The sequence below is a fragment of the Canis aureus genome, chromosome 1 (genome assembly GCF_053574225.1).
Source record: "Canis aureus isolate CA01 chromosome 1, VMU_Caureus_v.1.0, whole genome shotgun sequence".
Lineage (NCBI taxonomy): Eukaryota > Metazoa > Chordata > Mammalia > Carnivora > Canidae > Canis > Canis aureus.
Window position 1 is genome coordinate 114,081,274 of NC_135611.1, and position 25,258 is coordinate 114,106,531.

General features: G+C 54.1%; 2 protein-coding genes and 1 long non-coding RNA gene across 5 annotated transcripts in view; 2 read left to right on the forward strand and 1 right to left on the reverse strand.

Annotated features, from left to right (window-relative positions):
• The first annotated feature begins 2 nt into the window (after positions 1 to 2).
• TTC9B (tetratricopeptide repeat domain 9B) lies at positions 3 to 2,476 on the forward strand. The gene is made up of 3 exons (XM_077851754.1): positions 3 to 557; positions 1,132 to 1,314; positions 2,264 to 2,476. The coding sequence occupies exons 1-3, from the start codon at positions 143 to 145 to the stop codon at positions 2,371 to 2,373; spliced, it is 708 nt and encodes a 235-aa protein (XP_077707880.1). The 5' UTR covers positions 3 to 142; the 3' UTR covers positions 2,374 to 2,476.
• MAP3K10 (mitogen-activated protein kinase kinase kinase 10) lies at positions 1,756 to 19,227 on the reverse strand. Its single transcript, XM_077851457.1, has 10 exons — positions 17,974 to 19,227; positions 14,108 to 14,288; positions 10,819 to 10,967; positions 10,209 to 10,384; positions 9,176 to 9,422; positions 7,222 to 7,338; positions 5,236 to 5,407; positions 5,030 to 5,142; positions 4,020 to 4,667; positions 1,756 to 3,262 (listed from the first exon to the last, which is right to left on the reverse strand). Exons 1-10 carry the CDS (start codon positions 18,653 to 18,655, stop codon positions 2,937 to 2,939), a joined length of 2,811 nt encoding a protein of 936 aa, XP_077707583.1. The 5' UTR covers positions 18,656 to 19,227; the 3' UTR covers positions 1,756 to 2,936.
• Positions 19,228 to 19,283: 56 nt separating this feature from the next.
• LOC144285931 (uncharacterized) overlaps positions 19,284 to 25,258 on the forward strand; it is a 37,453-nt gene continuing 31,478 nt past the window's right edge. For all 3 annotated transcript variants that reach the window (XR_013354072.1, XR_013354075.1, XR_013354076.1), the window contains exon 1: positions 19,284 to 19,515. This is a non-coding gene — a long non-coding RNA (uncharacterized LOC144285931). The remainder of the gene's footprint in view (positions 19,516 to 25,258) is intronic.

The following is a 25,258-nucleotide window of genomic DNA, read 5'->3' on the forward strand; positions in this document are numbered from 1 at the left end:
GGAAAGTCCGGAGGGGTTTCTCTACACCCATAGGGGGCAGGCGGAGTCGGCTGCCGGAGGTGCGGGGGCGGAGAAAGGGTGGGGACCGGCCCCGCGGGGGGCGATGCGGTAGCTGCAGCGGCGGCCGCAGGAGTTTCCCACAATGCAGCGCGGCGCGCTGTCCCCGGTGCTGATGCTCAGCGCTGCCCCGGAGCCTCCGCCGCGCCCGCCTCCCGCCCTCTCCCCGCCGGGCCCGGGCCCCCGCCATGGCTCGGCCCGGCCCAGCCCTGCCCCAGAGCCGTCGGGGGGCCTGGGCGCGGCGCTCGACAGCAGCCTGCGGGCCGCCGTGGCGTTCAAGGCGGAGGGCCAGCGCTGCTACCGAGAGAAGAAGTTCCGGGAAGCCATCGGCAAGTATCATCGGGCACTGCTGCAGCTGAAGGCGGCTCAGGGGGCCCGCCCTGGAGGCCTGCCCGCCCCCGCCCCCGGGCCCGCCGGCAGCCCCGGGCCGGCCCGCCTCAGCGAGGAGCAGCGGCGCCTGGTGGAGAACACGGAGGTGGAATGTTATGACTCTCTCACCGGTATGGGGCCGTCGGGGGGCGCAGAGGGTGCATACGCGGAGGGGTGGGGGGTGATGGGCAATCATGAAGCCTTGGGCGGGGGGCTGGAGGCTTGAAGGGAGCAGACCTGGGGTCTGTGAAGGGAGACCCCAGAGCTAATCAAGGGTTGGGGGTGTAGAGGCACACAGGGCTGGGAGGGCTGGGATGCAAGAAATGGGCTTTGGGCTGTCACCTGGCAATCTCCAGGTGAGAAAAATCTTACCCTGGATTAGCGATTCAGCGCCCCATCCCTCACCTGAGATTGCCTTTAGTACTCTCCCCGGCAGAAACTTCCCAGCTAACCTCCCGGGAGCGCTTGTCTGTGTTTTCGCGCCCTCTAGCGGCGGCGCAGATGGCTCCTATCCTGATCCGTCAGAAGATTGGCGGCCCTGGGCAGTGCCCCAGCCCCGCTCAGCCCCGCTCAGCCCCGCTCAGCCCCGCTCAGCCACGGGCAAGGGTTGGGGGTACCTGCAGCGCTAAGGCCCGGCTCCCAGCAGTCAGGTGAGGTCTGGGGGTGGCGCCAGGCTCTGCGAGCACCGGTCCGGTGTCCCCGCAGCCTGCCTGCTGCAGTCGGAGCTGGTGAACTACGAGCGGGTGCGCGAGTACTGCCTCAAGGTCCTGGAGAAGCAGCAGGGCAACTTCAAGGCCACCTACCGCGCCGGCATTGCCTTCTACCACCTGGGCGACTATGCTCGCGCGCTGCGCTACCTGCAGGAGGCCCGCAGCCGGGAGCCCACAGGTGAGGGCCAGAGGAAGCAGGGTAAGGGGCTAGAGCAGAGGAAACCAGGAAACAAGGGAGGATCAGGGCAGAGCTGCCTCAACGGAGTGCAGTGCCTCCTCCCCAGCACCTACCTCTCCAACCACCTGCTCCTCACACGCCCACTCAGGCACTCACCCGCCATTCATTCACCCATCCCCTCACCCAAGTTCCTCTGACATTCACCCAACCACCTGCCCTCTATTTAGTCATTGACTCAACGATGCCTCCCACTCACCCCCCCCATCTCCACCCCTCCCCCATTCTCATTCATCCACTCACTAACCCATTCACCCACCCACGGCTTATTGAGCACTTCCTGGGAGGCTGACCCCAGGGTGGACAATGCTGAGAAACTTGCAGGGGCAGGGGTGGGGGGAGGCCTGTTGCTTGCCCTCTAGGACATCATAGTCTGGGTGTGTGTGTGGGGGTGCAGACACAATAGTCTTGTATTGAGAACCAATGACAAGGGAGTACAACAGGTACAGGACACAGGGCTTCGGGAGCAGAGACCACATTAGTTTTCCTGGTGAGAGGTTGAGAGGGCAGACTCCTTGCAGGTGTTACTGGAAGGTGGGCAGGAGGATGACAGAAGTCTCTGAGCAGAGGCACTCCTGGCAGAGGGCACAGCGAAAGCAAAAGTATGGAGGTGTGAAATGCCCCCATTCTGCTTGTGGTGGCTGGGACTTTGGGAAGAGCAGCTGCGCGGGGGAGCCGCTGAAGGCTGGGTACATCGAGGTGTGAGCTGAAGTGGTGCAGATGTCGCCCGCTGCCCCAGGACTCCTGGTCTGGGGGTCGGGCAGGTGGGGAAAGTCCAGGGGGTCTCGAGGAGGGCCTGGTAAGAGAGGATCAGATGAGGTCAATGGGGTGGGCCAGAGGGTGGCATTTAAATAAATAAATTTAGATAATGCCATGCCCCCCTTCCCCACAGACACCAATGTCCTCCGCTACATCCAGCTGACTCAGCTGAAGATGCACCGTTGCAGCCTCCAGCAGGAAGACAGTCGGGCCGGGGCCGGGACTCGAGATGTCGTTGGCTAAGGCCAACCTAGGGGGACTTTCCCTCCCCCTACTCCCACCTCAGCGTGTAACTTCCCCTGACTTATGTGTTTGCTGGTAAAGCCCTTGTCACTGGTGACCATAACCTCTTTGTGTGATGTTCTTGTGGGGACTACGGAGGGAACGTGTGCCTGGGCTTCACCCTCTGGATCTCAGAAACCCAGAGGTTCAGGGAGGTGGTGGAGGATGGGGGGGGCGGTCAGTGCCTTACTGGGGATGGCCCAGGATCAGGGCCCTGGGCTGGGGAAAGACACAGCCAAGAGTGGTAGGGGGCAGGGGTTACCTTTAATGCTGCATTTTGTGCCAAATCCCTATGATGCCCTGTCCCTGAGTATCCCTGCCCACCCTCCCCCCATACTGCAGGATGGGCACAGGGCCCCACCCTCTGGGGTACAAAGGAATAAATTAAGTGACCCCCTCCCCCCTTCCCCAATAAATAGTGAGTATCCTGCCCAGGGCCTCCCCCGCCTTGTGGCATGGCAGGCTGGGGCGGGGCCTGGGGCGCTACATTCATGGCTGCCCAGGCGGGCGGTGGAGGGCAGGCTTCAGCGGGAGCCATGGGTCCCGCACAGGGGCACTGTGCTGTCCTGGCTCTGCCCCTCCATGTCCATGTCAAGCAGCGTGGGCTGCATGCCGGGGGGTCCAGGGCTCTCTGGGGTGTCCGGCCTGCTGGGAGGCGAGATGCTCAGTGTCCGGCCAAAGGAGACCAGTTTCCAGGGGTCCAGGCGGGGGCGGCTGGCAGCCGGCCGGGGTCTTGGGGCGAAAGTCAGGGTGGTAGGGCGGCCAGGGAACTCGGGGGGCCGACGGTGGGTCGGGAACAAGGTCTGGGGGTCGGGCAGGCGGGGAAAGTCCAGGGGGTCTCGAGGAGGGCCTGGTAAGAGAGGATCAGATGAGGTCAATGGGGTGGGCCAGAGGGTGGCATTTAAAAGCTAGGACCTTTACATGAGAATTGGAATTTCTGACTTTTTGTGAAATATCTGCTCATCTTGTTGGGCCCACTTTTCAGCAGGGGCAGGACCTCTACCCAGGTCCCCCACCACTCCTAATCACTCACTCATCCTGGAGCGACTCCAAGCATACTCCTTATCAGCCTGTCCCCTTATCGCCCCTCTAGATAAAGCCCTCATCCCTCACAACCCTCTGAGGGACTGGGTGCATGCACACAGGCCTAAGGAGACCCCCGAGGCACAGCACTACCTCTGAATGGCAGGACGGCAGCTCACTCCACAGGCCAGAGTTAAACAAAACAATAATTGTAAGAAAAAGTAGCACAGTGCCTGGTAATAGGTAGTGAACACCTGTCCTACTGGTCTTTGTCTCTGGTAACAAATGCACAGGGAACAGCGTCTAGCACGTGAGTGTTCCCTATAGTTGTTACCGTTGCCACCAATGTCACCCTCCTGGGCCCCGGAGGCACTGCGGTTTGCCACCTCTGCTGCATCCAGGGCTCAGTCACCTGGGGACCCACAATGCCCCGGGGAGTGAGGACTGCAGGGCCGGGGACCCTTCCTCCCCCGCTAAGCAGGAGGCCGCCCTGGAACTTAGGGGGTGGCCGCTGGGCTGGGGCCTGGTGGGGGCAGGGGGGGAGGGGGGGTTTCTGCACCCTGGGTGCGGGGCGCCTCACTCACCAGGGCGGGGAGCCGCGGGCTCGGGCGCCCCCCGCTGCCCCAGCGCCCCGTCCGACGGCGTCCGCCGGTGCCCGCGGCTCACTGCTCGCGCGGCCGTGACGTGGGTGGGTGTGAGCGACTGGCGGGGGTCTTTCTTGAAGGTCTCCAGCTCCAGGTCCACCAGGGGGTTGGTGCCGGGCGGGGAGGGCGGCGGGGAGGGCGCGGCCGGCGCGGCCTCGTCGCTGTCGGAGCGCAGCAGCGAACGCGTGGAGTTGCAGTCGGACACGGAGGACAGCGACACGAGGGTGGCCGAGGGCGCCAGGCCCGGGCCGGGGGCCGCGTCGTCGCGGCGGCCTGGCGAGCGGCCGGGCGGGCTGAGGCCCCGCGGGAAGCGGCCGGCGCGGGGGAAGAGGCCGTCCAGCCAGCGCCGCTGCTCCTCGCCGTCGGCCGCCCGCGCCTCGGCCACGTCGGCGCCCAGGCCCACGGCGCCCAGCAGCGTGGCGCAGCCCAGCAGAGCCAGCTCGCAGCGCCGCCGGCCGCCGTGGCCCAGCCGGGACAGGGGCGTGGGCGCCCCCGGGGAGGGCTCCGGCGGCAGCGGCACGGTGAGGTAGGACGGGGTGGTGTAGGGGGAGGGCGGCACGCTGCCTCCGTCAGCCTCCGCGAACTCCTCTGCAACCGGGAGAGGGCCGTCACTCGCCTCCCTCGCCCCCCACCCCCATGCTCCCCTGTCCCCGGGACTTGGTGGCCAGAGGCTGCCTCGAAAGACCCTACAGGCAGTGAGGCCGCCAAGCCCCACCAAACATGGTTCTCCAATCTTTCTCCCGCAAAGCTCTTGCCCACCCCCTCTCCGGGGGTGGGGGATGACCCAACACCCAGGGGCTGCCCCCCTTTCCGGGAATGTTGCCGACGCACTGGTCTAGTGAAATTGGCTTCCTCCTCCCAACCGGGGAGGGTGGTACCTCTTGGTCTTGGGTTCGGTTTCCCCCCGATGCCCCACCCTCTCCATTTTAAAGGCACCCTCACCCTCTTACCCATCTCGTTGAGGCTGGCGAAGCCTGGGGCTATCGGTGTGTGTTTGGGGGATTTGCCCAGGTTGGGGGCGCTTGATGACCACTGTTTGCTTCCTTCCCCCAGGGCCTTCAGCCTGCAGGGGGCACCAGAGATGAGGGGTAGGCCTTCTGGCTGCCAGGGCCTGGGGTCAGGTGCAGGGCCAGGGGTGGGCTCCCAGGGCCAGTACCTCTCCTCCCCTCCAGCCCGCTCCTTTTGCAGGGTGGAGCTGGGTCCCCATGTGCGGCCCTTCTTCTTGCCTCCAACCAGTTCTTCCTTCTTTGGGGGCCCGCTGCGGCCCCATGTCCCACTGCCGCCACTGCTGCTGCCACTGCTGCTGCCACCACCATCCACAGGAGTCACTGGGCCAAGAGAAGCCACTTGGTTACTGGCTCTTGGGCAGTCTGTCCCTGCCGGGCTCTCTACCTCACTCTTAGATCCACCCTCCACCAGCTAGTCCAAGGGACCCTGGACTCTACTTCCAACATGACCCTTCCCTGCAGTAAGTCCTCCCATAGCTCCCCACTGCTGTCAGGACAAAGTCCCAGCTCCTCAGCCTGGCATTCGAGGCTCTTCATGTGCTTCCCTGCCTGCCCTCAGCCTCAGTTCCTGTCACTCCTCACCCAAGCCCTTCAACTGTCTATTCAGTCCCATGTGTCTGCTAAGTACCTGCTCTCTGCAAGCCCTGTGGGACATGCTGAGGAGACAGCAGTGGGTAAAGCCAATAGAACCCCCTGCCCTCAGGAGTTTACATTTTAGGTGTGAAGACAGATGACCCGCAAGAATCCTATGAGATGAATAATTTGTGTAGGGATTAGAAGGTGAAAGGTGCTATAGGGAAGATAGAGCAGGAAAGGAGTTTGAGAGTTTGGGAAGGCCTCACGTTTGACAATAATGTGAAGGAGGGGAGGTGGGAAGTCAAGTGGATCCAAGAGAGAAGAGCATTTCAGGCAGAGGGAATAGCATATGCCAAGGCCCTGTGGTGGGCCATGCCTGAACTGTTCAGAGCAGCCAGGGGGCCAGTAGGGCTGGTGTGGAGGCAGGGAGGAAAGGAGGAGAGCAAGGAGATGGAGTCTGGGTGGGCAGGCACAGGGCACTGAGTGCCTTGGTTGGGAGCCCATGTCTATCAGTTCCTATGAGAGTATCTTCACTCCTCCATGCCTTTGCATAGGCTGTTCCCTTCGCCCGCCTGGTACTCTGTTCCCTTCAGTCCCTTTTCTGGCCTGCTTGGCTGCTTGCGCTTCAAGCCTCAAGCTTTGGCAGTTTGTTCCCTGGAGAGTCTGCTGCTCTATCTTCCAGGCTTTGAATGTAGCCTGACACTAGTATGGCCTACCACTGTATGGAGACTGTCTGGGGGTCCCCAGGAGAATGACTTCTGGGGCTGGTACAAACAGGTGCCCTAACAGAGACATGAGGGGGTGGGGCATGGGGTGAAGCCAGGGGTGAGGGGGGCAGAGGAGCTTAGGGACTCGGTCTTGGATCCCGCTCGTCCACAGACCACGCTGGCTACACCTCTGCACGTAGCCCCAAAAGTAGCCATCTCCCGACTACGGCCCCACTCGGGTCCAGCCTCCATCGTCACCCCCACCTTCAGCCATCATTCCTGCCTCCTACAATCCATACTCCTCCCAGCAGCCAGAAGGACAAGGCAAGTCTGACCACATTCCTGCCTGGCTCACAGCCTTCTGGGGCTCATAGCCCCTTTCACATTTAGAGTCAAATCCAATTCCTTATCCTGGCTCTCAAGGCCCAGCAAGATCTGGCCCTCATGGAACCCTTGCTCCACACCTTGCTCCCTCCCATTCATTCCATTCAAGTTGGCCGCCAGGCCGGACACATGGGCCTTGGCCCTTGCTGTTCTCTCTGGCAGGGCCATACTTCCCTCAGGTGTTGGCCCTCCTCACCCCTCTTCACCACGCTGGCCCCTGCTCAAACCCCAGCTCCCCGCACAGGCCTTCCTGATGTAAAAGCAATTTTGCTCTTTTATTCCCTTCCCTGTTTTCCTTTATAGTGCTTATCACTATAGGAAATTGTCCTGCTTACTGACTTGTTTGCATGTTTATTGCGTTTCCCCTGTGAATCAGGGAGGGGACCCTGCTGTTCTGGCTCAGTGCACGGCATGTGCCCAGGGAAGGTGGTTGACAACTGACCGCTCAGGGCCTGGGGAGGTACTCACGGCGAATGGCCCTCAGCCGGGGGATGATGCTGGGGCTCGCGGGGGGGCTGGCCCCGTCGGATCCTTTCCGCTTGTCCAGGGTTGGAGAGGCCTGGACTGTGATCTTATGCTCGAAGCCTGTGAAAAGGAAGAAACTTCCCTGAGCAAATAAATGTCTCTGAGGGTAACCAAAGAGAAGTTCCTGTTGTAGGAGGCTAGAAGGAATGCTAGGATGGGCCTCGCCATGGTTCTGCATTCCTTAACACAGCGGTTCTCAAACTCTTCACCTGGAGACCTCTGGGGCAGAGGCGGGAGCAGGGGAAGTGCTCACTCTTTGGCCTTCTGAATTGGCCACTCCAGAGTGAAGCACAGCCATCTAACTGTGACGAGCCCTCCAGAGACCTTTGGCATATGCCCAGGTTGAGAGGAAAGATCCTAATTGGGTCCCTAGATAACTAAGGATTGACTACAGATCTAGACCTAAGTGTCCAACGTGGTGACCATTAGCCACCTGTGGCCACTGAGCACTTGCCATGCGGCACTATAGCTGAGGCACTGGGGAGTTTAAACATTATCTGTGTGGTTGCAACGAATCAAAATTTAAACGTAAAAACATACTCAGTTTGGTTATTGAAAACATTTACATTTAGAACGACTTGGGTATGTGAATCTTTCTCTTTTTTGGTGAATCTAACTTTCTCAACAGTACATCTCATGAAATCCAAAAGCAGGTCAAGTATTTTTGACAAAAACTTAGTGGTTGGACTGTGATGTGCTGTAACTGTACCATGTACACTGGGTTTCAAAGATTGAGTGTGAAAAAAGTGAAAATCCCTCACTAACCATTTTTTCTTGTTTTGATTATGTGTGACACCATAACATTTTGGATATACTGGGCTAAATAAAATATGCTGTTAAAATCAATTTCACCTATTTCTTTCTCATTTTTAAGGTGGCTACGAGGAGATTTAAAAATTAGCCGTGTGGCTTGCATTAGATTTCTGCTGGCCAGTGCTGTTCTGGGCGTTGTGCTATGGCTTGTAATGTCACACAGAGAGAGTCCGAGCAGACATTATGTGCCTTATGGCAGGTGAGCACTGTAACAGCGCCTAGGAAGCCGGCTATGGGAAAACCAGAGACCAAACCTGAACCTGAATCTGACATCTACCTAGCCCTGACATCTACCTAGCGGGTTGACCCACGTGAAGCTTGTTTCTGTAGGTCAGAAAGGGCTGAACATTAGCAATTTCACATGGCTTAACTTTCCAATTTATAGGAAATTCAGAGGGATGGAGGGGCGATGCCAGGGGGATGTGAGCAGCAACATCCACTCCTGTTGCGGGAGATGCCGCAGAATAAATGATGTAATTCCTCAACAAATTATTGGCAAGGAGGGAAAGCAGCAGGCTAAAAGATAAGAAAATAGGTAAAAGAAGAAGCAATAGGGGATCCCTGGGTGGCTCAGTGGTTTAGCACCTGCCTTCGGCCCAGGGTGTGATCCGGGAGTCCCGGGATCGAGTCCCACGTCAGGCTCCCTGCATGGAGCCTGCTTCTCTCTCTGTCTATGTCTCTGCCTCTCTCTCTCTCTCTGTCTCTCTGAATAAATAAATAAAATCTTAAAAAAAAGAAAAAAAAAAAAAAAAAGAAGAAGAAGCAATAAAGTAGAAAGGTGAATGCCCTGAAAGTCAAAAATAGAGGTTACTCTTGCCATTGTGGGCTGAGTGTGTGGCAGGGGGTTGTGTCTAGAGGGACTGTGAGGAGGGCATTTGGGGTGGCTGTAGGATCTCTATGCTTTCATGGGGGTGATTATACAAACTCATTAGGCTGTATTGCTTTCTGGTCCTTTTACACATGTGTGATATATGTAGCAAGAAAAAAAGTTTAAAAACTGAAAGAGGTAAAGCCTGTGTTAGGACTGCTCCCAGCAGCCTCTGGGGTGGGGGGCGGTGCGGTGCTCCAGGGATGTGGGCGGTACCGGAGGGGAGGCTGATGTGGCTGCCACCTTCCCGCAGCTTGAGCAGGCGGCTACGCTTGAAGTTGCCCTTGCGTTTGCGGACCCTGGGCTTCTCCTGGCTCATCTGGCACATGAGCAGGTGCAGCTCCCGCTCCACGATGTCCATCTCGCGCTCCGCCAGCTCCTGCTCCCGCCGCCGCAGCTGCTCCTCCTGGAAGCGCTGCTCCTGGGCGGCCCGCAACAGCTCCTCCTCCCGGCTCCGGAGCTCCTGGGGAGGAGATGGGCGGCTGGGTGCGAGGGCCAGAACCCCGGGGGGTGGATCCGGTGGAGGCACAGCACAAGCGCAGCCCGAGATGGGGCAAACTGGGGTCACAGTCTGACTCCCTCCTTACCAGCCAAGCTGGGTGCCAGGACACGGGGCTGTTTTGTTTTAGCACAAAGGGGTGGCTTTATTTTTCCCCTCTGATTTTTAATTTTTTTTTGGCTCTCCAATTTAGAAAACGTCAAGCATCCACAAAAGCAGAGACAGAACAGTGCACCCAGTGCACTCATCATCGAACTTCAACTATTTACACATTGCAGATCTTTTTTCCTGCAACTTCTCTCCTCCCTCCCTACCACTTTTGCTGTTACATTTTAAAACCACTCCCAGCCTCAGGTTCACTGGTAAGAACCTCAGTGCAGGGTACCTTTTCTTTTGCATCCAGCAACATGCTGGCTTTTCTTAAAATGCAAAAAAGCCCCCGCCCCCACCCTGCAGGAACCCAAAGACTAAAGCTCAGGCGAAGGGACTCTGCCCCAGGGAAGGCGAAAGCACATCAAAAAGCAGGATCTCTAAAATCTCTTAAAAAGGGCCTGCCTTAGTCCCAGGGCGTGATCCTGGGGTTCCAGAATCGAGTCCCACATCAGACTCCCTGCATGGAGCCTGCTTCTCCCTCTGCCTGTGTCTCTGCCTCTCTCTCAATCTCTCTCTCCCTGTCTCTCATGAATAAATAAATAAAATATTAAAAAAAAATAAAAAGCAAGCAGGATCTCGCTTCATGCTGGCCTTCACCTTCTCTTTGGTCCGGAGGTCATCGAACATGTGCTGAATCTCCAGCTTCCAGTCTTCCTGCAGCGAATGGAAGGACTCCAGGGGCATCTGGAACAGGGCTGACTGTTCGATGACTTCAAGCTGCTTCAAGATGCTGCCGAAATCTGGCCGCCCGTGGGGGTCTGGGTCCCAGCATTCTGGGGATGGGGGTGGGGGTGGGAGGACAGCAGTGGAAGTGGAGAAGTCAGGGGCCATGCTCTGTGAAAGGCAGGATTTCAGGGGACTGTGGACAAACAACTTCCATGGAGCTGAGGGGAAGGGATTCGAAACCAAATCCCTGGCAACATTTCACTCAGTGAAACTCTGGGAGACCAACCTGGGGAACTGCTCCCTCATTTGTGGCAGAATCAAGAATCAGGGAGGAATCCTGGGGTCAGTGAAGGCTAGCAGGTTGCCCCCAAGAGCTGTGGGCCAGAACAGAAGTTTGGGGGCCATGGAACCAGTTGTAGAGGGGTGGACTGTGGTCTGATGGTTGCCGACCCTCACTCCGGGACCCACTGGGATGGATGAGGTCTGGCCCGAGGGCCCCTGCCACCCGAGCAGAGCCTATCTCCACGGGGCCCTGGCTCACCCTCCAGTAGGCGGGCAAAGGGCTCGGGGCACGTAGAGGGGATGGGCAGCGTCAGCTTGTTCATAGCCACGCCGTATGCCACGGCCAAGGCGTCGATTTCACGGTAGGGGACCTCACCCGTCAGCAGCTCCCAGAGCAGCACCCCGAAGCTGCGGGTGGGGAAGAGGGAGGGGTGATGCTGCAGCCCACCCCAATCCTCACCTACACCCCAGCCCTGCCTCCGGTCCCATGGTGGGCCTCCCTCACCCCAACATCCTGCCCTGGCCAATGAACGTGATAGATAAGACATCTGCTGGCCTGATCTCACACAAATGTTGTGGGGCTGGTTTTCTCTCTCTGACGTCTTGCCTTTGCTCTCTTCTCTCACCCCTGCCTGAAAACCCTAGGTGTGTCCCCTGCTCCCGTGGGGCAAAGCCACTTTCCTTAGCCCTGACTTCCGATGACCCTGCCTCTAAGTGCTCTCGCCACCCCCTTACCAAGCCCGGCTTCAGCTTGGAGCCACACTGAACAAGTTAAACTAGCCCTGTTCTTCCTAACCTCTAGCTTTACACATGCTCTTCCCTCTGTCAAGAACATTCTTCCCTGTTCGTAACTGTCCTTTAAGTCAGAATTCAGGTGCCCTCTCTGCCAGGAAGCTTTCCTTGACTCCATAGCCTCCAAAGCTAAGTTAGAGGCCCCTCCTCTGTGTTCCCCGAATCCCCGAATCCTCGAATCCTCAGCACTTACCTCTAAAACCAAGTTAACACTATTTAACATTTATAAAGCACTTACTCCAGGCCAGCACTGTGCTAGGCGCTCTCAGTAATCCTCACAACAGCCCTGCAAGGCAGAAGGCATTGGTATGACCCCCGTTTTATCCGGTGAGCAGGTGCAGGCTCAGAGAGGTTAAGTTGTCTACCTGAAGGTCACACAGCTAGTTAGTGGACAGGCCTCAGTCCACACTTGGACTCAGGCCTGCTTGACACCCATGGCAGTGTCCTTCCTGGATACACAAAACCTGGGTGTGCACCACTCTGTTACAGTCACCTGCGGGTCCATCTTCTCCAGTGAACTGAACTCCTTCGGGAGCCTAACGACCATTTTGTGCAGTGCCCGGCATGCAGCAGGTCCCTGGGCGCCCCCACATCTGCACGTGCACCCATTTGACATATACTTAGAAACATCTGCTGTGTGCCGGGCATCGTTCTGGGCACTAGAACAAGATGGACACAACCCCTGCTCTCCTACAGCTGGTGGCCTCCCTTCTCAGGGCCAGCACTGGAGAATCTGAGCCGGGCAGCACATGCTGTCTGGAGTAATTTCCCATCTTCCTTTGCAGCTAAGGAAGCCCATATGGCGATCGTTTCGGCCAGTGGGATGGAGGAGGATGTGCAATCTGCAGCTAACTTCCAGAAAGTTAGCGCCTGCCTTCGGCCCAGGGTGTGATCCTTAGAGAGAAGGGGTGTCTTTTCCTTTTTTTTCCTTCCTAACTGGTTGTGATGTGAACATAAAAGCTGGAGCTCAAGGGGCGCCTAGGGGGCTCAGTCAGTTAAGCGCCTGCTTTCAGCTTGGTCATGATCCCTGGGTCCTGGAATTGAGCCTGGCATCAGGTTCCCTGCTCAGTGGAGAGCCTGCTTTTCTTTCTCCCTCTCCCTCTGCTGCTCCCCCCGCTTGTGTGCTCTTTCTCTGTCAAATAAATAAATAAAATATTTTTTTAAAAAGCTGGAGCTCAAGCAGCCATGTGGAATGATGAAGTGAACTAGGGAATGGAGGCCACACAAGGTGGAGGAAAATGATAGTGGCTTTCACTTGGACATGGCGTGAACCACTCCCCATCGCACCCCCCCCATCATGGAGACCTCTGGGGATGTTGAGATTGTCACAATGACTGGGGAGTGCTATGATGTTTGGTGGTTGGGGACCATGGTGCCCTGAGAAGTACAGGGCAGTACCACACATCTTGGCTGATGTCAAGGACACCACCGTCGAGGAATCCTGACATAGGAACCTGAATTCCTGTCACTGTGGCCATCACAGTAGTCCTCGGCTTTACATGAGAGCAGAAACTTTAGTTTGTTTTCATTTGGGGTTTTCTGCTCCTTGCCACTGAGCTATGGCTCTGTTAAATGTTTGGTGCCACAAATGAATGCCTGATGTACAGCCAGTCAGAACTTTCCCCCAAGGGCTGTGCTGCTCTAATGGAGACTTCCTGTCTGAGCTGTCTGCCCCAAAGCCATGACTGCTGCTTGGTCCATCTGGAGCTTCAGCTGGGGCCTGACCTGGGTTTGGCTCTCTCCCAGTAGGAGGTGGGGGTTGAAGTTTCTGCGGCCACCATCAAGCCTCACTAGTGATGGCAACGGCCTCCTCACTGGCTTCCCACCCCCACTCCTGTCCCCTACAATCCATTCTCCATCCTACAGCCGGGGGAGCCTTGCAACGCTCAACCAGATCATGCCAGTAGTAAGTGCGGCTAATGGGTTTCCACTGCACTTAGAATAAAGCGTGGGATCCGGTCCCTCATCTGGCTCTCTCTTCTGTCATTTCCTACCACCTTTCTCCTTGGCCTGCTCTGCTCCAGCCACATGGGCCTTGGAGTTGTATCTGGAACGGACCAAACTCATTCTCACATTGGTGCCTCCTTTGTGGGCACTATCCCCTCTGCGTGGGAAGTTCTCCCCGCAAACTTTGCACGGCGGGCTCCTTCCTGTCAGCCAAAACTTAGCTCAAGTATCACTTCCCAGAAAGGCCTTCCTTAAAGTCATCCTCCTGCCCTCAGGGGATTAGCTCACTATCTTTTGAAAATTGTTCTATGACTTTTTAACTTAAACCCAGCTATTTTCCCAGCTTTCCACTGTTTGCTGATTTACTATCCCTGTGGGCAGGAAACGTGTTTACTTTTATTTCCTGCTGTATCCCTAGCACCCAGTGCAGACGGACGGATGGACAGATGGCCGGATGGATGGATGGACAGATGGATGGATGGACAGATAGATGACCGAATGGCTGCCTCCAAACGCCTCAGTTTCCTGCTGACAAGTGGGGCGGTGTGCTGGGTGGTGTCTGAGGGCCCTGGTGCTGACACTCTATCTCTACATCTTTGGAATTTTCCATTCAGATCCAAGTCCTTCTCAGCTGCCACTTTAGCAAGCAGAGCAGACACCTGCTTTGGTGCTTTGATAGCCTGACCTTGCCAGTGAGCCCCTTTGCCAGGCCCGGATCCTAGCTTTAGTGGGAGGCCATCCCTTCTACTCTGACCCCCTCCTTCGCCCCTCCCCCACGTCCAGGACTCCCCAACTCCCCCCATCAGCACCTCCAGACGTCACTGCTTTTGGAGAAGAGGGAGAGACGGATAACCTCTGGAGCCATCCAGGCATAAGTCCCCGCAGCGCTCATTTTGGTGGTCTTGTGCCACTCACGGGCGAGGCCGAAGTCTGTGATCTTGAGCACCGTGTCTGCGAGGTTGTGGTTCTCGATGGCCTCCAGAATAAGGACTGTGGGGAGGAAGAAAGGTGGGTTACCTCAGACCTTCCACGCTGCAGACCCAAGTGTCCTGGCCCCTGGCTCAGCTGGAACCTACTTATTTTCTTCCCCACCTCTAGGTGTCCCCCTCTGCAGCAGCTCCTTTCCTTGTCTGATACACTAGGAATCCTTCCGTGTGGTCTAATCCCTGCCTTGCCCCTGACCACCCCCCTCCCCAGGAAGGGGGAGGGGCCTCCCCTCCGTTTGCTACCCTCATGACTCCAACCTGGGCTCTGGGGAACTCACTGAAAGGTTGGCAGCCAAAGCCTTGGTTCTCCTAGAGGCTTGATTTCCCAGCCACCCCAGCAGTGGGGACTACTGACCACGAGCACAAGGTATGAATATGGCTCTCCTTTGTCCTTGTCACCCCGTGGCAAACTGCATTTGGGGCCCCAGTTCTATTCCTTTCTGTATCATCACACTCTTTGCCACTTGACTTTGCACTTCTTTCCTCGAAAGAGACAGAGCGTATTTCCCCCTCCTTTACTTAGGGTTGGCCATATGACTTGCTTTGGTCAACAGACAACAGAATGAGGCAGAAGGGACAGAAGGCCAGCTCCAAGCCAAGGCCTTAAGAGGCCTCACATGTCTACCTGCTCTCTTGTGTTTCTGCCACCACCAGGAGACCATACTCGAGCTAGCCTGCTGGTCCAAGGTAGAGGGGAGATACTTGGGAGTAAAGCCTTTCTGGCTGGACCCAGCCTAAAACAGCTTACCCTCCAGTATGTGTGTGAGCCATAATCAATGACATCAAGTTTTAAGACACTGCATTTTAGGGGTGGCTTGTTCCACAGCATTACTGTGACAAATCTGACAGATATATCACCCAAGCATATTGTGCTCCCAACTTGCTGTCTGGGATTATTACTAACAACAGTTATAATCATGGCTGGTGTTTATCAGCAACCTGTTAAATGGCAAGCATCGTGCTCAGCCCTTCACATGAATTAACTAGAAAGCAGCCTATTTTATCAACGGACAAACTGAGGCTCAGAGAGAAGTCCCTTGGTCAAGATCCTGCAGCTAGAAAACTGTGGGGCAAAGACCTAATCTAGATCCATCATGAGAGCCCAATGTCTTAACTGCTGATATTCTATCAGCTTCTATCAGAGGCTCCAAGGTGTACAGTGTCCTGCCTTGGTTTGAATCCCAGCTCTGCCACTTACTTATTAACCGAATAGCCTCGTTAATGTATTCTTCTTATCACTAAGATTTCTCCTCTGTTAAATGGAGATGATAGTATTATTTACCTTAGAGGACTGTAGGAAGGATTTATGGCCAGAAGCAACAGTACGTCCTTACAAAATGTTAGCTATTATTATTGGTGTATAATGTTGCCATAACTGGCACTTACTTCGCCACCTGGATCTTTGACCATTCCTTCTGCTGCTTCTCCAGTCATAACAGTGAGGTGATGCTACTATCATCACAGCCCAGAGGCCTTCCCTGACTCTCTAGCATGTGACTCCATGCCTCCCTTCTTGGGTCCCCACCTCTCCTGTTTGTGGGGTACCCCAAATCCTCATCATGGCCCCTAGGGTCACCATGATCTGGGCCCTGCCTATGTTTCTGACCTCATCTCCTACTGCTGCCTCATTCCTCCTCTTACAACCCCTCTGGTCTCCTCGCTTTTTCTTCAACAAGGCCTGCTCATTCCTACCTCAGGACCTTCACCCTGTCCAAACCTTTGTAAGGCCGGGTCCTCTTTGTTCAAGTCTCTGCTCCAGTATTGCCTCCCCTGACCATCTGATTGAAAAAGCTCCTTCCACCTCATCTTTGATCTATTTTGTTCCCTTCAGAGCCCCCAATACTCTCTGGAAACTCTGTCATCTATCTACCTACCTATCTAAATATCAATCATCTACTTTCGTTTACTAGACTGTAATTTCCATATGGGGAGATCTTGCCTGGTTCACTTCTGTAATCCCAGAGCTTGAGACAAGGCCTTGGTTACTTAATTCTGCTTAAGAAATATTGGTTGAATGAACCAGTGTATGAGTGACACCAGGTGAGGGGCTCCTTAGAGAAAGATGGAGGAAGCTGTGCTGCGGGGGCCCTGTGACCTGTCCCAGGCATAGGGTTGCCCCATTGACTGAACAGGAAGCTCTGGCCTAAAAAGCCCCAACCACCCTGTGTCCAGGTGGCACTGGCTGCAGGAAAACCTGGGGGCATGGTGTGTAACGCTTTTTACCCCACCTTCAGGCTGTGAATCAGCAGGGGTGAGAAAGGGCCAGGAAGGCACCTCAGCCCTCAAAGGAGCATGCTGCCTGTCCTGCCTCCATTTGCCCAGCATTTCAGAGCACGAGGGAAGGCAGGAACCATCTGTGCCTCTTGCTCAATTCCAGCCCTGGCACAGCGCTTGGCACACCTTGAGCACATGGCAGATCTGTTAGTGTACAAATGCAAGGCCTGGAAGGTAAGGAAGGCTCACCTGTCTGCTCCAGGGGCTTGTAGTTGGTGGCGGTGGTGGGAGCAGAGCAACAAAACTGCAAAGATAGCGGGATGGATTCCAACAAATGTCAAGATGCAGAATTGACAGGAATCAGAAATAGATGAGAGGTGAGAGACCAAATGTGAGGGCAAAGGGGAAATCCTTAAATTTCAGGTGAGGTCAAGTGCTGGTCCCATTCACTGTTGGTCTCTCTCCTTACCATATGACTTGCTCCAGGAAACACCAAATAATAAAAGAAAGAATGAATACATAAATGTAAAAATGAAAGGGAGTGAGGTGGGGAGAGCCAGGATTTTTCCCTTGTATATTATATAGTTAGGACCTGGGACAGAGTGTGGCACACAACAGGCGCTAGGGAAATACGTGGGGGAAAGAATGAAATCTTTAATTTGTGAGTACCGTAAGGGCAAATAAGTGCTCAATTAATATATGCTAACATCATGAGAAGCTCCTTGATCTAGATGTGGGTCCTGGGGGACCCTTTCCCTTCTACCTGGCCCCAGTTCCCAGTCAACCAGCCAACCAACTTTTGAGAGCCTGTGGTAAGCCAGGCAGCCTGGAAGATTTTTACGTAAAGCAAGTCCCTTTTGCTCCTCTCTCACCTCCACTTTGCCTCAGCTAGCAGGAGGAGAGGCCTGGGAGGACTCCAAGAAGTGGTTCTCAAGTGGGGGCGGCTTTACCCCCTCTACCCAGAGGACATTTGGCAATGTCTGGAGACAAGTTTCGGTTATAATTGGGGATGGAGGTGGGAGATGCTAATCGCATCTGGTCGGTAGAAGCCACACAGGACAGCCTCCTCCTACGATCATCCGGACCCAAATGTAAATAGTGCCAAGGCTGAGAAATCCTGCTCCAGGCTAGGTTCTTTCTGACTCTGCCTGGTGGACGCTGGCATCAGGGACTGATGAAGGCAGGCACTGCATCTGTGCTGTTCATGCTAGGAGTGCAGAGCCTGTCACAGTGTTATGGGTACATATTTATTGAGCTAGTATGACTCTCTAGTCTGGGGGATAGGTGGTCCCTCAACGTTTCTGAGCCTCCTTTTCCTCCCTTAATGGGCAAGGCTGCCTCACTTGGCCTGAAGGCATACTGCTGCCCCTTCTTGCCCTAGACAGAGTCTTCTGGTGTCCCCATTTCCCGCCACCTATGCCTGACCTCACAAGATTCTGTGGAAGCAAATTTTTTGGGGGGAGGACACCACTTACTGTTGATGGACTTGAGGTCCCGGTGGATGATGGGCACGGGGGCATCATTGTGTAGGTAGTTCATGCCCCGGGCCACCTGCACAGCCCAGTTGACCAGCACATGAGGGGGCACCCGGCGGCCTGCCAGCACCCTGCTCAGTGCGCCCCCCCTGGCATACTCCATCACCAGGCAGAGGTGTGGGGGGCTGAGGCAGGCGCCTCTGAGGGCAATGATGTTGGGGTGCTTCAGGGCTCCGAAGAGCCGGGCCTCCTGGCGCACCTGCTCTGCTGTCACTGCCGGGTCCCGCTCAGGGTCCAGCCGGGCGGCCTTGACAGCCACCTCCTCGCCGCGCCATAGGGCCCGGTAGACCTTGCCAAAGCCCCCTACACCGATGATCTCCTCTAGCTGCAGCTCGTGGAAGGGGATCTCCTGGGGCAGCTGGAGGCCCGCGGGCGCGGCGGGAGCGCCGGGGGCTACGTAGTTGCTGGGGAAGACGCCCACACGGCCGCTGGGTAGCTGCCCGGTCCACCAGCCCTCGTCGCCCGACACCGCACAGTCCTGGGAAAGCACCTGGACGCGGTCGCCCCTCCGCAGGGTCAGCTCCTCATCGCCCGCCGCCTCGTAGTCGAACACCGCGGTCCAGACGGGCCCCGTGGGGGTCGTGCCCCACTCCTTGGCCGTCCCCCCCTCCTCCTCCTCCATGGGGGAGGGGCCGGGGGCTGCGGGAGGCCGCTTCACACTGGCTGCCCGCGGGATACAGAGGGCGGGCCCCGGCGGCCAGGATGGGGGGCAGTCCCTGCAGGTTCTAGGGGGCTCCTGGTGGCCATGGCTCGGGGGGCCCTCCGCAGGAGCAACAAAAAGCCTCCTTAAGAGGGCAGGGTCGTCCCCTCTGATTCAGCTGCCCGGGGGGGGCGGGGTGCGGGTAGGGCGGCGGGTTCACCTGTCCCCCCCAAACGTCAGGGCGCTAAGAGGGCCGGGCCGCGCGGCTCCCGAATTCCTGCCGGGGCCCGCCGGTGGGGGACGAGGGTGAGGGAAGCAGGCAGCCCCCTTCCCCGCGCCTCTCACCCCGCGCAGCTCCACCGGCGGCCCCCGGCTCCGCATCCCGGGCCACGACAGCCGGGCGGGGTGGGGGTGGCAGGGCCCGGGGGGCGCCCGCCCCGGAACGGGGTGGCGCGCCCCTCGGCCTCCTCACGCGCGGGGCGGCCGGGCAGCCCCCATCCTCAGCACCGGCCTCCCGGTCGGCCCCAGCCCTGCCCCCGCCCGCGCCGCTTCCCGGGACCGCCGGCGGTGCCTGAGTGACGTGATCGCCGCCGCCGCCGCTGCCGCCGCCGCGGTGCCGCCTGGGAGTTGTAGTCTCCAGCTGCGCGGCCTCTAGGCTATCCCCTAGCCCTCGGGGCCCGGCTGCCAGCCTCGGGCCACAGTGAGGACCCCGCGGGGCCGAAGGATTCCTCCCGGGGAGATAAGCCTGGCCTCGGACCCTGGGACCCGGTGGGCCGGACGCCTGGAGGAGGAAAAGAGGGGACCAAGCGCTCCTCACAGACCCTGCGGGTCCGCGGCTCAAGGTGGGGTTGACGGTGGCTGACTGGCTTCGCAAAGCGAAATATAGGAGCTGCCTGAGTGGTGGTTACTGCCTCCAGCCTCAGCGCGGCTGGGACCGGTCCCCTTAGCCGGCCGGCCCCTCGGGGTTCCGACCCGAGGTGCAGGCCGGGAAATGTAGTCCGTCCTCGGACCCGCGCGGCGGGAGGCGGCCCCAAACGGTGGAAGCGGGCTGGGGGCTCTTGCAAGCTAGGGGGTCCGGCTGAAGCCCAGGCCTCAGCGGGGCAGACCCGGCTGGCAGGATGTGCTTACTGTCGGTCGGGAAATCACAGCCAAGTCTTTCCCCACCAGCACTGGGTTCTTCTGCCTCAGCGGTCAAAACTCGTACCCTTGAGATTTCCCCGCCCTCCCAGAACAGGAACTTCAATTTATTGGGGCTTGATGCACATCTTGTGCTAAGTGCTTTGCACGCGGGGCATTAAATTCTCGCAAAGACCCCATTTTACAGATGCCGCCTTGAGAAGCAAAGTCCATCTGGTCCAAGGTCACAGATACATAAATGGCAAAGCAAGAGTCAAAGGCAGATTTTTAAGCTTAAACATGATTTCAAAACAAAACACCGCCTTCCCATTTCAAGAATGAGGAAACTGAGTCCTGCAGAGGTTCAGTGACTGGTTCAAGATCTGAAAGCCTGGAAGCGGCAAAATTCTGGGCCTTTTCACGCTGTTTCTCCTGAGCGGTCCAGAGGTCTGGAAGGAGGAGAGAAGAGAGGAGCTATGATGGGCCCTGGTTCCAGGCTCCAGAGAACTAACCCCCCACCCTTAACCCCACCCTGGCTCCTGGGAGGTGGTTCTGCTCTGAGAGGGAAGTGGGTACCTGGTCTCCTGGCTACAGGACAGGGAAACTTAGGACCTATGTCCTAAGAATGCTTGCTGGAAGACAGAGTCCCCCCTTATTCCGAGTATAGGCGATTCAGCCGTGATACATGCATTCCTGAAAAAACTTGGAGTTCTACAAAACAATTGTTCTAAAATAACAAGGCTATAAAACCAGGCACAGATTACTCAAAACGTAGGCTACTTTATAATCAGAGCACTATGAAACCAATAAGGATTCTTTTTTTTTTTTTTTTTTTTTAGATTTTAATTATTTATTCATGAGAGAGACACACACACACACACACAGAAGCAGGCTCCATGCAGGGAGCCCGATGTGGAATTCGATTCCGGGACCCTAGAATCACGCCCTGGGCCAAAGGCAGGCACCAGGCGCCAAACCGCAGAGCCACCCAGGGATCCCCCAAGGATTCTTTTTTTTTTTTTTTTTAAGATTTATTTATTTATTCATGATAGACACAGAGAAAGAGAGAGGCAGAGACACAGGCAGAGGGAGAAGCAGGCTCCATGCAGGGAGCCCGACGCGGGACTCCGTCCCGGGACTCCAGGATCGCGCCCTGGGCTGAAGGCAGGCGCTAAACCGCAGAGCCACCCAGGGATCCCCCAAGGATTCTAATAGACATACCAGCACAGTTGAATTTCCACATATATTCCCACTTAGCAACCCTTTCATTCCCATTTTTGTAGTCTGGAAGGCTGGGGCTTAGGCTTCCCCTTTAGAGATGCTGGTTTGGAGATATTAATTACTAATGGAGACCATTTCCATCCAAATTAAAAATCTGATTTAAGGTGTCATCTTCATTCATCTGTCATTTGATATGAGAAGATATTGTAATTTCTTCCTCTGCAATCACAGCTTTGCCACATACCATCACATTGCAGCAAGCATTATGGCTTTTGAAACCACCAAAATGCTCCACGGAGGATATAAAGGAAGACAGTTCTACAGATTCGGAGCTTTTTGTGAAGATCTTCTTTGATCACTAAGGCTTCTCCTTTAACTGTGAGAAAGCTTGCCCCTGATGGCTTCAAAATATTAACTTCCTGGAGAAAATGGTATATTAAAACCAACATGCTTGTGTTAGGCTGACTTTGTTACTCTTTATCAATTGCTTTTGAGTTGATTCAAATCAGAGAGAGGCAGGTGGGCAGCAGAACAGGTGGTTTCCAAATGGATGCTTAGACTTGGGTGAGCAAGGGGACCTGTCTCAATTCTAAACCTGGTGGGTGCTGCCGTTGTAATGGGGAGTAGGATGGAGCTTGTCAATTCTTTTTTTTTTTTTTTTAAGATTTTATTTATTTATTCATGAGAGACACACAGAGAGGCGCAGAGACATAGGCAGAGGGAGAAGCAGGCTCCATGCAGGGAGCCCATGGCAGGACTCGATCCCAGGACCCTGGGATCATGACCTGAGCCAAAGGCAGATGCTCAACCACTGAGCCACCCAGGCGTGCCGGAATTTGTCAATTCCATAACAAATACTTTGGATTTTGGTTGAGATTGTAACGAATAAATTATTAACTTGAGGAGAATTCATGATTTTGAGTTTTCCATCTTGGACACAGGCATAATTTTCTCCTGGGATATCCTGTATATTCTCTGGTTCACCCACTGGGACTCTGCTGTTTTTACTTATTTATTTATGACTTGGATTTTTTTTTCTTCTAATCAGTTATTGCTGTTGTGTTTTTACTACTAATCTTGGATCTGACTACCTTGTTGAATTCACTCTTACTTGTTTTAGAAAAGCTTGACAGCTAATTCTCCATACTTCCCTGGCTAGATGATCCTGTTGTGGTAACAAAATGACAGTTTAGTCTTCCTAATCTTTTATAACTCATTGCTCCCCCCTTCCTCTTTGGCTAAGAGTTCCCATACAATGTTACTCATAGCGACAATAATGAACAATCCTTGTCTTGTTCCAGACTTTTTTTTTTTAAGATTTTATTTACTTATTCATGAGAGACAGAGAGAGACAGAGACACAGGCAGAGAGAGAAGCGGGCTCCCTGCGGGGAGCCCAATGCAGGACTGGATCCTAGGACCCTGGGATCACGACCTGAGCCAAAGGCAGATTCTTAACCACTGAGCCACCCAGGTGCCCCTTGTTCCAGACTTTTAATAATATTTAATTTAGGGTTGTTTTGCATTTGTTTTCAGAATGGAATTGGCCCATGATTTCCTTTCTTTCTTAGATTTTATTTATTTGTTCATGAGGGACACACAGAGAGAGGCAGAGACATAGAGACATAGAGTCCTACAGGGAGCCTGATGCAGGACTTGATCCCAGGACCCTGGGGTCATGACGTGAGCCGAAGGCAGATGCTCGACCACTGAGCCATCCAGGTGCCCCAAGGAATTGGCCCAAGGTTTTCTTTCTTTTGCTGTCCTTGCTCAGTTTTGACGTTAGGGGAATGTTAGCCCTGTTCTATGATTTGAGGGAACCATCCAACTTATTCTGCAATCTGGAATGGCTTGTGATATATTGGAGTTATCTGCTCTTTGAACATTTGGTGGAACTTGACTGTAAGTCATCCATGTGTGGTGCCTTTTTGGTAGGTCTTTGTAATTTCAACTTCTTCTGTGGATGTTGGTTTATTCAGATTTATTACTTTCTCCTGGAATAAATTTTTGTAATTTCTAAAAGATTTTTATTTATTTATTCATGAGAGACACAGAGACACAGGCAGAGGGAGAAGCAGGCTCCTCGCAGGGAGCCTGATGTGTGACTCAATCCTGGGACTCCAGGATCATGCCCTGAGCCAAAGGCTCAACTCCTGAGCCACCCTGGTGTCCCTAAATTTTTGTAATGTGTATTTGCCTTGAACAATCTCCATCTTATCTAGGATTTCAGATTGGCATAACTTTATACATGTTATTTATTTTTTTTTAATGATTCATTTGCACCTGAAGTTGTATTTCCTTTGGTTTTCCTGGTATTTGTTGGTTCTTTCTCTCTTTTTTTTCCCTAAAGTTGCCCCAAATTTTATAGTTTTATCAGTCTTAAAAGAAAAAAACAGTTTTTTGTTTACTGATAATCTCTCCTGCTTCTTTTCTCAGGAGGGGGGATTTTATTTCATTTATTTCTGCCTTTTAAAAAAAGATTTTATTTATTTCACAGAGATCTAGTGCCAGTGTGTGTGTGTGGAGGGGTGGGTGGGTAGGGTAGGAGTAGAGGGAGGAGGAGGAACAGAGGGAGAAGCATTGAGCAGGGAGCCTGACTCCAGGCCTCATCCCAGGATCTTGGGATCATGACCTGAGCCCAAGGCAGAGCTTAACCACTGAGCCACGCAGGTACCCCATTTCTGCTTTATTGATTCATTCTCCACACCCTCTGCCTCCCATTTTAGTGTTTATTTTCTTATTCTGTATACTCCAGGTTTTGATATGTGGTGTTTTTTTTGTCATTCGGTTCCCCCAAAATGTAATGCTGATTAACCCTCCCCCCCAATTTTTTAAAAAAAGAATTTATTGGGAAGCCTGGTTGGCTCAGCGGTTTGGTGCATGCCTTTGCCCCAGGGCGTGATCCTGGGGTCCTGGGATAGTGTCCCTCATGGGCCTCCCTGCATGGAGCCTGCTTCTCCCTCTGCCTGTGTCTCTGCCTCTCTCTCTCTGTGTGTCTCTCATGAATAAGTAAATTTAAAAAAAGAATTTATTTATTTAATCATGAGAGACATAGGCAGACGGAGGAGAAGCAGGCTCGATGCAGGAGCCCAATGCAGGACTAGATCCCGCAACTCTGGGATCACATCCTGAGCTGAAGGCAGATGCTCAACCACTGAGCCACCCAAGTGCCCCGATTAACCCCCAAATTATTTAGAAATATATTTTTGAACATCTGAGTACCTGGATTTTTCCTTGATTATCTTTTTGTGATTGTTAATTTTATTCAATGAACGTGTTCTAAACGATATAAATTCTTAGGAATGTGCTGAGATTTCCCTTTTGACCTAGTATGTGGGTGTTTTGTTTTGTTTTGGAAGTGTTCTGTATGTTTTTAAAGGATGTGCATTCTGATTGTTGAGATCAGAGATCTGACTACACAGGTTTATTAATTCTCTAATTCTTATCCACTGTATCCTTACTTTTTCTTTCCTGTTTGATCTGTTAGCTTCTAGAAGGTATAACAAACTCTCCCATTATTAGTGAGGATATGTCCTTTTCTCCATTTAGCTGTATCAGTTTTTGCTTTATATATTTTGAAGTTATGTTGTTAGGTGCATGGGGATTTATTATATTAACATGACATCAGTGAATTCTGTTCATCAGTATGAATATCCTTTGTTGTCCTTCCTTATTATTTTTGCTTGTATTGCTTCTGTTTCTTAACATTTCTCATTCATTCATTTTTTTCTTTTTCTGAGAACTGATTTTTCCATGCTGTTTTATTTCTGACACACTATTAGCACTAATTTATGTAAAACTATTTTTATGTCATTTTTTTCTCCTATATCTCCCTTCCCACTTCTATCTCTTCCTCTACTTCACAGAAACACTTTCTAATGTGTTTTTTTTTTAATTTTTATTTATTTATGATAGTCACACAGAGAGAGAGAGAGAGAGGCAGAGACACAGGCAGAGGGAGAAGCAGGCTCCATGCACCGGGAGCCCGACGTGGGATTCGATCCAGGGTCTCCCGGATCGTGCCCTGGGCCAAAGGCAGGCGCCAAACCGCTGCGCCACCCAGGGATCCCCTTCTAATGTGTTTAATTATGGTTCTTGGAATATGCCTATATTCCTAAAAGATGTATAATGCTTTATATGTTTTTAATTTACAAACAATGGTATTAAGTGAATTTCAATTTTTGCTTTTTTTGCTCAATTTTTTTTAAGATTTATTTATTAGGGATGCCTGGGTGGCTCAGTGGTTGAG